Source organism: Microplitis mediator, chromosome 4 (genome assembly GCF_029852145.1).
Source record: "Microplitis mediator isolate UGA2020A chromosome 4, iyMicMedi2.1, whole genome shotgun sequence".
Lineage (NCBI taxonomy): Eukaryota > Metazoa > Arthropoda > Insecta > Hymenoptera > Braconidae > Microplitis > Microplitis mediator.
The window spans coordinates 8,290,071-8,301,841 of NC_079972.1; the positions used below are offsets into that span (position 1 = coordinate 8,290,071).

Sequence of the window (11,771 nt, forward strand, 5' to 3'; positions counted from 1 at the left end):
TTGTAAATTAATATATAATAAAAATAATTAATTAAAATAAAACACTAGATATTAAGGATACAGTAATTAATTATTATATATTGAATAAATAAATAAATGAATAAATAAATAAACAATAAAAAAAAACAGTTCAATGAATCGCTGTTGCGCATCGAGTTTTAATGTGAGAATAAGTGAAGAGCTTGGGCCCAATAATGGGCCATCAACATATTTTTTAATGGCTTATAAAAATCCTATTTCTTCTTTTAATATTTAAAATTTATTAGTTTATTTTTTTAAATTGATAACTTAACTTTTAGCGATATTGTTTTATTTAGTAGAGTCCAGATAATTAAATTTTTATTTAAAAAATTTTTTTTTATTGTGATTTTAAATATTTTTAAGTACAAGAGACTATTGAATTTAAATTTATATACATATATAAATATATCTCTATATTTTTTTTTTTTATAAATATTATTGTAATTAAAAATTAATTAGGAAATTTATTAGCGTAATTATAAGAAGTTACCGTTTTAAAAAAATAAAAATTTCAATAAAATTATGAATAATTGTAATTTTTTTTAAATTTAAAATATTCATTATTTAAGATTTATTATTAAGAATTAATTAGATATCATCTATAATAAAAATATATAGTATTTTTTAAGTGTTATTTAATTTAAATAGAATAAAATCATCAAGAACTTGAAGATAATCATGTCTGGACTCTACATTGTCATGTATTTATTTAAATATTTGTTTTAAAAAATTTTTTCCCCCGACTATAGACAATTTTTTTAATAATTCGAGTAATTTATCCATTTTTCATTAATCGTATTCCTTCAAATAATTTTTTGTTTTTTTTATAATCAAAATTTAAATAAATTTAATTATTAATAAATTAAAACATTGCCAGAAAATACGAATTGTAGCTTTTAATGTCTTGTAATAAATAAAATTTGTTCCAAAACACAAACAAAAAATACAAAATCATATTAATTAATTAAATTAATTAATGAATAAATAATAATGATAATAATTATAAAGTTTAAAGTTTCTTATTAATTTTTAATCCTTTGAATAAATCCGTTATGATCGCAGTATTTTTTTCATAAATTCGCCATACTTGTATTTACAATAAAATTATTTTTAAAATGCATACGAAACATTTAAAAAAATTTTCTCTGGTAGACCCAATATTATGATAAAATTACCGTATACTTCGGTATTAGGGAAATATATCGTAACCGACTGTAATTTTGCCGTAGCCTGACTTTACGAATACGGTAGGAGTACAATAAAAATACAGTAACTATTTGTGCGCTAATCAACATTTTAAGTCAGCAAGTAGTAATTGTACGGTTGATTTACAGTAAGTTACGGTAAAAGCTACCGTAATATCAAGGCCACCAGGATAAAGTGTACCGTAACTTTACGGTAAGTTTACTTTTAAATCCGCCCCTGGAGGATCTGAATAATGATAAATTTTATGGTTCATTTTACTGCAAAAATTCGGGTTTTTCATAGTAAATCTACGGTAAAAGAACGGTCATTTACCGTATAACATCAGTGTAAGCATGCGTTATTTTACCGTAAAGTGAAATATTGCACTGTAAAACTAAGAGAGCATGCGGTGCTTATTATAAAAATGCCGCAAATTACTGCACATTAGTTTAAATTGTCGTAATTAACCGTAAATTGTCACAAATAACTGTAAATTATGTAAATTACCGTACAGTACCGTAAATTACCGTATTTGTGGTAGAAATGCCATATTTTACTATTACGGTAAATTATGGTAATTAACGTCATTCTGTTCCGCCAAGAGGTACATCTATTATATTAATTACTTTTAAAATTCTGGAAGTTACGGTTTATCACGATGTTTACGGTAGTTTTGTCGTAAATACTTGAAGTAGCTCTACTCTATTCTCTATGTTAAATTAACCGTAGAATGACGGAATATTGACAGTAAATTTACTGCAGCAGTACCGTAATTTTACGGTAGACCTATAGTAAGGTACATTTACCGGAAGTTATGGTAAACCTACCGTAATGTTAGATTCGCCAGGGTTTCTATGCAAGTTTTAAAATAATTTGTATTATTGTTTAATTTATTATAAGAATTAAAAATGATCTGACGTTAGTTATTTTTAGTATCATTGAATATTAACTGATTAAATTCTAAATAATTTTTATAATAAACTTAGTAATTATTTTTAATAAATTAAATTCAAATAATAAATAATTTGAAATTGAGCGGGAGTTTTGAATTCGGCTGCCATCTATCAGAAAAATAACAAACTTAAATTAGATTTCATGACGTAAAAAATTGATGACAAGTTATTCTTCTTGAATTATTTTGTGAATGTGCTCCAGACACGGTCTCGAAAGTGTTTATTCATCACATAAAAAAGAGTTATAGATAATTTATAATAATTAGTAAAGTAAACAATTAAATAAATAAAATGCCGATTGAAAATTTAGAAGACGATGGACTGGAGAAGAATCCAAATTTTGAATTGGCTCAAACAAAATTTTTGTTGAGTTTACCCGAACATAAAAACGATGAGAGTTTGAAGGCTAAGTTGATGAATGCTATCAAAGCTGACAGTGAGTTGCACATTTATTAATTAATTATTTTCTTGTTTATTATAATTTACATTTTAAATTAACCTCAAAATTATTTATTATAAATTTAATAAAATATGTTTTATGTCATTTTAATTTATTTATATAAATAAATATTTAATTGCTAATTATAGATATGGCCCCTTTTTATGAAGAAGTCTGTCGTGATCTTGAATGGCCAGTAGACGAAGCACTTATGGAAAAAATGCGAACATGTAATCGTGAGCAATTGAAAGTACTTGATGATGCTATTGCTGATGCTGAACAAAATTTAGGCGAGATGGAAGTACGTGAAGCGAATTTAAAAAAATCAGAGCATTTATGTCGCATTGGTGACAAAGAAGGATCTATATCAGCATTCAGAAAGACGTACGAAAAAACAGTATCACTTGGTCACAGACTTGATATTGTTTTCCACAACATAAGAATAGGATTATTTTACATGGATCACGATCACATCACTCGGAACATCGACAAGGCAAAGGCGTACGTTCATATTTTTTTTGACTGCTATCCTGAAAACCGGGACATATTGTCAGTTATTTAAAAAAAATTTTTTTATTTTCCTCTAGTTTGATAGACGAAGGAGGGGATTGGGACAGACGGAACCGCCTCAAAGTTTATCAAGGAACTTACTGTATAGCAGTACGCGACTTCAAAGAAGCTGCTAATTTTTTCCTCGATACAATAAGTACATTTACTAGCTACGAACTAATGGATTACAATACATTTGTACGGTACACGGTATACTTGTCAATGATTAGTCTACCGAGAAATGAATTGAGAGATAAAATCATCAAAGGTTCCGAAATATTGGAAGTATTGCACAATAATATCGATTGCAAAGAGTTTCTTTTTTCTTTATACAACTGTCACTACGCAGATTTCTTCAAAAATCTTGGTAAAAATTATTTAAATATTATTTTGTTTACTCGCTTTCATTATAATTAATAAATGATTTATAGCAGGAATGTAGACAATACATTGAAAATACTAATTATTGATTTAGCGACGTTTCGATTCTTTTATTGAATCATTATCAGGCATCTACAAAAATATCACGTTACTTATTTCAAAAGGACAAATTTTTAAACGCCCCTTTTGGCTTCTGTTTTGTAGACTTTTTTTCTAGCTAATAATTGGAAAGTCAAAAAGACATAAAGAAACCATACGTCCTTTTGGCTTTTAAAATTTTTATTCCAATTTTCAGCTTTAGAATAAGTTTACAATATCATTGGCAATTAAAACAAATATTATACACTCTTTTGATTTTAAACTTAGTTACCAAAACTAAAAGGGCGCATAAAAATATGTCTGGAATTAGTGACGCAACATATACATCGAAAATTTAATAAAGAACATGAATACAATAAAGTAACTCTATCAAGTACATTACTAATTTACCTCAATTTGTAGTGTACAAAGATATTTTGAATTGTACACTACAAATTGAGATAAATTAGTAATGTACTTGATAGAGTTACTTTATTGTATTCATTTTATTTATTATATTTGCAATGTACATGTTTATTAAACAGATTAAAAGAAAAATTGACTATTTTTTTTTTTTCAAAAATTATATGGAAAATATTGTTCGAGATGACGAAAAAAAAAAAATACTGTTAAAGTTTGAGTTCTTAATATTAATATTAACAATCGCATCATAACAATTTTCGATTTCTTATTTAAATAACATGAGAAAAAATTTTTTTTAAAGTTTAGAATTTTATCACTCACCAGGAAATCAGTGAATCAGAAAAACCCATAGATATTTTTATTGAAAATTGAACGCTTTACAAAAAAGTTTTCTTATAATTTTTCGATAAATTTAAATTTTCAAAAATTATTCAAAGTCAAAGTTCAATTTGTAGTAAATGTTAGCATTATTTAACTTTTTCGTCGAAACTATCAGACTTATCTTGAAATGTTACAAGACCTTTTTTGTAGATTATTTCATTTCCTACAACTTATTTTTCACAAAGTTTTCAAAATTTCTGAAAACTCTTTAGGTATTTGCATTTAAATGTCAATTTGTTCCAAGAAATCGTGTTCTGGTCAATTTTAATTAATTACTTTTAAATGCAAATATTTATTAATTATAACTAAATTATTTATTGACTAATATTAGTTATTTTATTGTTTAATATTAATTATTATTTTTTTTTAATTTGGACTTTAAAGTCTAATAATTAGTAAATCTATAATTATTAATATAATTTTTTCAGCTCAAGTTGAAGGTTTGTTACGACGAGATTACTTAATCCATCCTCATTACCGTTATTACGTACGAGAAATGCGTATATTAGCGTACACACAGCTTCTAGAATCATATAGATCATTGACATTGCAGTACATGGCTGAAGCATTTGGTGTTACTGTTGATTACGTCGATCTGTAAGTACTTAAGATAAATAATTAACTATTTAAAATTCAAAACATGACTCTTTAATTTACTAAATTAACATTAAAAACGTTTTTTTTTTTTTTTCCAGGGAATTATCACGTTACATCGCCGCAGGAAGATTACACTGCAAAGTTGATCGTGTTGGTGGAGTAGTCGAGACTAATCGGCCTGACAGTAAAAATTGGCAGTACCAAGCAATGGTCAAACAAGGAGATTTACTGCTTAATAGAGTCCAGAAGTTATCACGTGTTATTAATATTTAAATTAATTTCAACTGCCTATACTTAATTTTTAATTTTAAACTTCCGTAAGACCTTATTTTTCTTTTTGTCTACATTTATTTTATTTTTTTTTTTCATCAATCAGCATCATACTCCAAAAAAATTAACAAATATAGCTATTGTAATTTTGTAAAGCAATATGAATACATAATTTGAAAAAGTATTTTGTGTTCATTTTAATTTGAACTAGGGATCCGCCCTGACTTCGCACGGGTATTTTTTCGTTGTGTTAATCTAAGAAGATAGACATATAGCGTTGCTACAGTTTGATAGATCTTTTTATAAGAGGAATAATTCCGTAATACATTGGCATGTCAAAGATGTCTTTTAAAAGGATAAGACAAATTTTTTTTTGTCCCAAATTTCTAATATATGACCTTCTGCAATAAATATTTACCTCACGAAATTTGTACAGTGTATTATCTGAATTATAGAGATATGGTTCAAACTCTGTGTAGTAAATGAAAGACACACATCATTAAAGAATGTTATGGCAGTCAAAATTAAAGTTTATTTGATAAGCTCAAAGATAAATACGTTAGGTTTTACATATACGATTGTTGATTTAAAAGTTATCCAAAGTTAAACTCACATTAAACTTCTTGTCGACATTTTTACAATTTTTCAAGTTAAAAAATTAAAAAAAAAAAAATTATCAAAACCACAAGATTAATAATGGAAATTGAAGCTTGTTGAATTTATTTCAAAGGAAATTTTCGAACCAAACTAAAAAATATACTTTTACATTTTGAGTATGGCCAGATGGGACTTTTTTCACAACAATGGTTTTTTAGTCAAATTTTTATTATTTTAGTAATGAGTTATGAAAAAAAAATTCCAATTAAGTCAAATAGCTCGAACAGGATAACTTTTCCATCGAAATCGATTAGTTTAAGAGCAAAGCATAATTTCGAATATTTCGATTTGATTCGTGTCAAATGATTCGTAAATTCGAATATTCGCACACCCCTAATTAAAATGCATCGACATTAGAGATTTCAAGCTACAAAATGCTTCTTTTTTCGATTTTTTTTTTTCGCCTTGCAAAAATCACTAAAAAAATTTGTAAAATTTTTCTGTTCCTCTAATTTATGCCATGAGTGTATTTAAGTAGATATAAAGTAAAAAACCAAAATAAGAATAGAATTATTGTAATGGTCACGTAGAGTATAAGATAAATGAATATTTTGGGAAAACCCACGAGGATCCTCTGCCAGAAAAAATGATTTTTCCTAATTATATATGAAATTATATATAATTATGACTGTAATCTTCTTGTTGGCAAAACTTTCCCAAAATACTCAAAAGCAATTAAGGGATTAATTGTGCTGGGCCTAAGCTGCAAACAATAGGGCGAGACTTCATAGCAGCGCCGGTCCCGGGGAAAATGAAGCTTCCGTGAGTTGAGAGGGGATGAAAGCGAGCGATGGTGGGACTCAACAACAGTGCGCGCAAACACCCTCGCTACTCATACATCCCCTCTCTTGTGACCGAAGAGATGAATCGGCGGAGAAGGGGAAGAACGAGGGCATTCTTTAAATTCGAACATTCCATATTCCATTATCATTCTGAGCCTAGTAAGCAACTTGAACGCACTTGAACGTTGATAAATTTTTGAGAGTTAGAATATTATAACTTTTATAAAGTATAACAAGTTTTTGTGTAAAGTGTCTTAATAAAACATAAGTGTTCTCCTTTTCAATCAAACCATCAGTTTTATTTAGGTAAGTTTAAAATCTCTGAAATATTTACTATCAATTCAAATTCAAACATAAATATCGCGCGCTTTCATTTTAGAACTTCCTCCTCGAACTATATTCAACTTGGCGGCTATTCAACACTGAATAGGAAATGATACTGAAGTTATCCAACGTCGAATAATTTTTAGATTTTTTTTTAGGCGGTAAATTATAAAAAAAAAATTTGAAAAAATTGCACCTGTAGTTTCGTAAATTTTCTACACGTGCATATTTTTAGTTTTCATTCTTTTGTAATTGATTTGTTGAAAAAAAAAATCCGAAAATTTTTAATTATCTGCTAGCTTCAGGATCATAATAGGAAACCATCATACTATACAAAATTCAACCTACAGCCATTTTAATTTATACTATTGTCAATTCTTAGTTTACATTTATCAGCCGTCTCCATTTTTCTGTGTACTTAATATTTATAATTACTTAATATTATTAAGCATAAAAAATAATTGTTCTGTCATATTAACAATTGTTTCAGACAACAAATAAAATAAAATGGGACGTAAAAAGAGTAAAAGACAAGCGCCAGTAAGAAAGAAGAATATTATTCCACTGGATACACAATTTACCTGCCCTTTTTGTAATCATGAAAAGTCATGTGAAGTTAAAATGTATGTATTCTATTTATTATATGATAGTAAAGTTAGCGGACATCTGACAGTTTTTAAAACTTTTTAAATAATAAATTGTAATGTTTATAAAATAAAATTTAAATAATGCATGTTCAGAGAATTCAAAATTCAGTAGATGCATTTTTTTAAATTTTATTATTTTAATTATTTAATTTTTTTTATATAAAATTAAATAATTGTTGTGTGTCTGCTACATTTACACTGTGATTTATTATTATTATAATTATTAATTACTTAATAAAATTAACAATAAATTATTTAACAGGGACAAGCCAAGAAAAACAGCAAGAATTTGCTGTCGCATTTGTTTAGAAGATTTCCAAACAACAGTTAACGTTTTATCAGATCCTCTGGATGTTTACAATGACTGGATTGACGCTTGTGATGCTGCAAATTAAATACTTATTTATTTAATTTTTTTTTAATATAAATTATTTACAACTGACAAATTTTAATTTATAATTATATATCTAATTGCAATTTATACTGCCTGTATATTTGGCATGTTCATAATAATATTTTTTAAATAATACTTCTATCATTAAATGTATAGGATACTTATGATAACTAAGATTTTATAAGTTTTATAAAATAAATCATTTAAATAAATCCCGCTCTTTTATTTATTTTAATTTTAATTTCCAGTTCATTTTTTTTTAATGGTAATTTTATAAGTAAACAAAATATATATGTATACACTGTATACTTATACACATATGAACACATATATGTATGTATGTAATACGTAGCTCAATTTAGTTGATATATTAAATGCTGATTGAAGTCAGATCACGTCACAGTCTCAAAATAATAAGTTGCATATTAAATTATAATTAAAATTAGTATTGCAAAAATTTTTTTTATAAATTAAAGTAGAGTACGCAATAAATATAAAGTAATAAGTAATAGTAATAACAATGGATAAATCAAAAATAGGTAATTCAGGAATGGAGATACCACCATTACGTAGCCTTGATGATTTTATATTAGAATCAGCGCGTTTTCAAATTCCAAATTTAAAAGATCTTGATAAATGGGGAAACCGAGTTGTCAATAATTTACTTTATTATCAGACAAATTATTTTTTTATGTCTGTAGTCATATTTTTGATTGTTGGGTATGTATACAAATCAACTCTCACTTGTACTTATTTTTATACTGAAGGATATTGATTAATTTTAAATGTCTAAGAATAATATATACATATATATTTATTATTTTAAACCGTTTTTAGGATAATTCATCCAGGTAAAATGCTGTTGGGTATGTTATCAATGGCAATTGTACTGGCAATATTTGCATATGTTTCAAGTGAAGGAAGAGCGATACATAATTTTAAAAAACAAAATCCACTTGCCGGTCTTCTAGTTATTATTTGTGGGGGATGTTTTCTTACATACACTTTAGGATCACTTATTGTATTTCTCTTTGGTATTTTATTACCTTTTTCTGGTACGTTTATATTTATAATTACTTATTAGTTATTACTTTCATTGAAATATAATCTAAACCTAACAACTTTGATTAAGAAAACTGATTTAATCCATACTGAGTGTATATCTATATATAAGTTGATTCAAATTGTTTTAAATCATTTTATATTTTTTTGAATCATTTCAAATCAATTTTCATAATCAGGGAATATAATTATAATTACATTTTATGTTTGGAAAGTTTTTATAATTAAAAACTTGTCCCAATCATTGAGCTCAATGTTAACCCAATTCAGTTCAAACGTCAAATTGATGAAAATCACTACTAGTTGCGGCAAGTTCAGCTTATTGCTCAGAGCATGTATATCTCTATGGGCGTGTTCAGAAAATCACTCTGGAGATTGACAATTATTTATCCAGATAATTAAGTAAGTGGAAAGTCACGTGGTTTAATTAAAACCAGAGGAACGAAAGAATACCTGGAGCATGTTCAGGAATTCATTGTGGAAGAGAAAGACTTTTTCTTTTGAGATCACAAGTATCCTTTGGTCAAACCAAAGGCACAATTCGACATTAACATAATGCGTTCATAAACTCTGTGGAGCAGGTAAACGCAGTACCAGGGGCATGTTCAGAAATACACTTTGGAGATTGATAATTTTTATCCAGATGATTAGGAAGTGGAAAATCATGTGGTTCAATTAAAGCTAGTTAATGAACGCTCTATGGTAATGTCGAATCGTTCCTTTGGTTTAACCAGTGGATACTTGTGATTTCAAAAGTTGCATCTTTGTCTTGCAGAGTGAATTCCTGAACATGCCCCAAGTATTCTTTCGTTCCTCTGGTTTTCATTAAACCACGTGATTTTCCACTTGCTAACCACTTGAATAAATATTTATCAATCTTCAGTGTTTTCTTGAACATGCCCCTGATACTGCGTTTACCTTCGATTAAATTTTTTTCTAATCAATTAACAATAAAAGAACTCCCAGTGTCAAATTCCTTCAGATGTATTTCAATAATCAACTTTGAAAGATTTACAATTTTTTCAATTTTTAAATTTAATTAACTTTTGATAATTTTTCAATCTATTACTTTAAGCGATATATAATTGCTTTCTTAAAAATATCTTCTTTGGAATTAAAACTGACTTAAATCTTTGACTTTGAAGTTAATAATAAATAGTGATTATCAAATAAAAAATTGATAATTTAAAGAAAGTAGTTGAATTTTTTAAAAAATCGAAAGTGTCAGTTGAAAAATGTTAATGACTTTTGTTTCACGATAAAAACTATTAAATTTTTTTTTTCTTTGCACCCAATAATTATGAGGAATGTAATTTTTCTTTATGTAAATTACTTACAAGAAAATTTAATTTAATCAAATTTATTTAATATCCAGAAATTTTTTTTTTCGCATTTTTTAGGGGATACCTCATTTTTCCCGCAAAAAATTGAAATTTTTTCTTTAACGGCTGCCAAAAATTTTTTCTATTTATTTATTTATTAAATTTTCATGCCAAGGCACAGGCCAAATAGCAAAGTGAAATCATACAGATGATCTTACAGCAGTAGAAAAAAAATTTGAAGTGATCAAACAACAATAATACTATCAATTTAAATCGGTCATACAGACAAAAATATAAAAATAATGGGAGATTTACTTTGAATATCATTAAAAAAAAAAGATTTAGCGTATTTGAGTTTCCGAAAACTTAGTATTTCCTTCAGTACCCCGCTTTACCCCCTTCCCTAAATGAAAAAATAATAATTATTTGGAATAAAATTTTATTTTAGCAACATTTGTTCACGCATCATTGAGATTGAGAAGTATTAAAAACAAAGTTGTCAATAAAATTGAGGGAATTGGATTGAAGCGTACACCCATGGGAATATTCCTCGAACAACTTGGTATAAAACAAGAACTCTTCACATAAATTACTCAACAAAATATTTGAAATCTCAACTAATTAATTACAATAATACATTATTGCTTTAAAAACGTTTACCAAAACAACGAAGTTTAATTATAATGCAGAAAAAAAATTAAATAATTATACAAAGTGGTATTTTTAAAAACTAATAGTATTGTTAATCACTAAAAAGTTGATAATATTTTTCATAACTACTTAAAATCAGCATTTACTCTTGATAATCTGCTTTAATAATTTCCAAACTACAAATCAATTAAAAGTAATTAATTAATATTAATTTTAAATCATCATTGTTTATTATTATTTTAGATGATACGTTAACGCAATGGTTAATAAAACTTGAGTTAAATGGAATTGATATTTCAGCTGATGACGATCAGTTAAATAAAAAAAAATATTAATTACTAACCAGTAGGTAATTATAAATATTAATCATTATGATTAAAATGATTGTTATATTACTATTGCGTTGACTAAAAATATTAAATCATGTCTAATTTTATTCATTATTTTTTTTTTCTTGGGCGATCACTACACTACAGACGATGTGGCTGGCATTAATTTAAAGTTTCAATCAATGACGCGAAAACCTTCACTGTAAAATTTTACATAAAGCTTCAGCACATCTATTAATATTATAATAAAACATAGTAATATATTTATTTAATGTATTTATATTAAATTATATATAATATATATACTTATTGATTATATTTTTAAA

General features: G+C 26.4%; 3 protein-coding genes across 9 annotated transcripts; all 3 read left to right on the forward strand.

Moving 5' to 3' along the window:
* The first annotated feature begins 2,341 nt into the window (after positions 1 to 2,341).
* On the forward strand, positions 2,342 to 5,461 carry LOC130666741 (26S proteasome non-ATPase regulatory subunit 6). The gene is made up of 5 exons (XM_057467981.1): positions 2,342 to 2,595; positions 2,748 to 3,099; positions 3,186 to 3,514; positions 4,839 to 5,007; positions 5,106 to 5,461. Exons 1-5 carry the CDS (start codon positions 2,451 to 2,453, stop codon positions 5,278 to 5,280), a joined length of 1,170 nt encoding a protein of 389 aa, XP_057323964.1. The 5' UTR covers positions 2,342 to 2,450; the 3' UTR covers positions 5,281 to 5,461.
* Positions 5,462 to 6,866: 1,405 nt separating this feature from the next.
* On the forward strand, positions 6,867 to 8,291 carry LOC130666527 (transcription elongation factor 1 homolog). Of its 3 annotated transcripts, none has more exons than XM_057467633.1 (3): positions 6,867 to 7,022; positions 7,531 to 7,663; positions 7,950 to 8,291. In XM_057467633.1, the coding sequence occupies exons 2-3, from the start codon at positions 7,548 to 7,550 to the stop codon at positions 8,080 to 8,082; spliced, it is 249 nt and encodes an 82-aa protein (XP_057323616.1). In that variant the 5' UTR covers positions 6,867 to 7,022; positions 7,531 to 7,547; the 3' UTR covers positions 8,083 to 8,291. The 3 variants fall into 3 exon arrangements, with proteins under 3 accessions (XP_057323616.1, XP_057323615.1, XP_057323614.1); XM_057467632.1 differs by lacking the exon at positions 6,867 to 7,022 and adding an exon at positions 7,309 to 7,454; XM_057467631.1 differs by lacking the exon at positions 6,867 to 7,022 and having other exon boundaries at positions 7,408 to 7,663.
* Positions 8,292 to 8,437: 146 nt separating this feature from the next.
* On the forward strand, positions 8,438 to 11,763 carry LOC130666526 (PRA1 family protein 3). 5 transcript variants are annotated; one of them, XM_057467628.1, is made up of 5 exons: positions 8,438 to 8,801; positions 8,919 to 9,136; positions 10,914 to 11,027; positions 11,360 to 11,465; positions 11,593 to 11,763. In XM_057467628.1, exons 1-4 carry the CDS (start codon positions 8,602 to 8,604, stop codon positions 11,449 to 11,451), a joined length of 624 nt encoding a protein of 207 aa, XP_057323611.1. In that variant the 5' UTR covers positions 8,438 to 8,601; the 3' UTR covers positions 11,452 to 11,465; positions 11,593 to 11,763. The 5 variants fall into 5 exon arrangements, 4 of the variants coding, with proteins under 4 accessions (XP_057323611.1, XP_057323612.1, XP_057323610.1 ...); XM_057467629.1 differs by having other exon boundaries at positions 11,360 to 11,461; XR_008989691.1 differs by lacking the exon at positions 11,360 to 11,465 and having other exon boundaries at positions 10,914 to 11,309.
* Positions 11,764 to 11,771: the final 8 nt, after the last annotated feature.

Coding starts and splice junctions, on each gene's coding strand:
- LOC130666741 (XM_057467981.1), top strand. CDS start 2,451: ATGCCGATTGAAAATTTAGAAGACGATGGACTGGAGAAGAATCCAAAT. Junction 2,596..2,747: donor GAATGCTATCAAAGCTGACA/GTGAGTTGCACA, acceptor TGCTAATTATAG/ATATGGCCCCTTTTTATGAA. Junction 5,008..5,105: donor ACTGTTGATTACGTCGATCT/GTAAGTACTTAA, acceptor TTTTTTTTCCAG/GGAATTATCACGTTACATCG.
- LOC130666527 (XM_057467633.1), top strand. CDS start 7,548: ATGGGACGTAAAAAGAGTAAAAGACAAGCGCCAGTAAGAAAGAAGAAT. Junction 7,664..7,949: donor AAGTCATGTGAAGTTAAAAT/GTATGTATTCTA, acceptor ATTATTTAACAG/GGACAAGCCAAGAAAAACAG.
- LOC130666526 (XM_057467627.1), top strand. CDS start 8,602: ATGGATAAATCAAAAATAGGTAATTCAGGAATGGAGATACCACCATTA. Junction 9,137..10,913: donor TATTTTATTACCTTTTTCTG/GTACGTTTATAT, acceptor ATTTTATTTTAG/CAACATTTGTTCACGCATCA. Junction 11,028..11,359: donor AATATTCCTCGAACAACTTG/GTATAAAACAAG, acceptor TTATTATTTTAG/ATGATACGTTAACGCAATGG.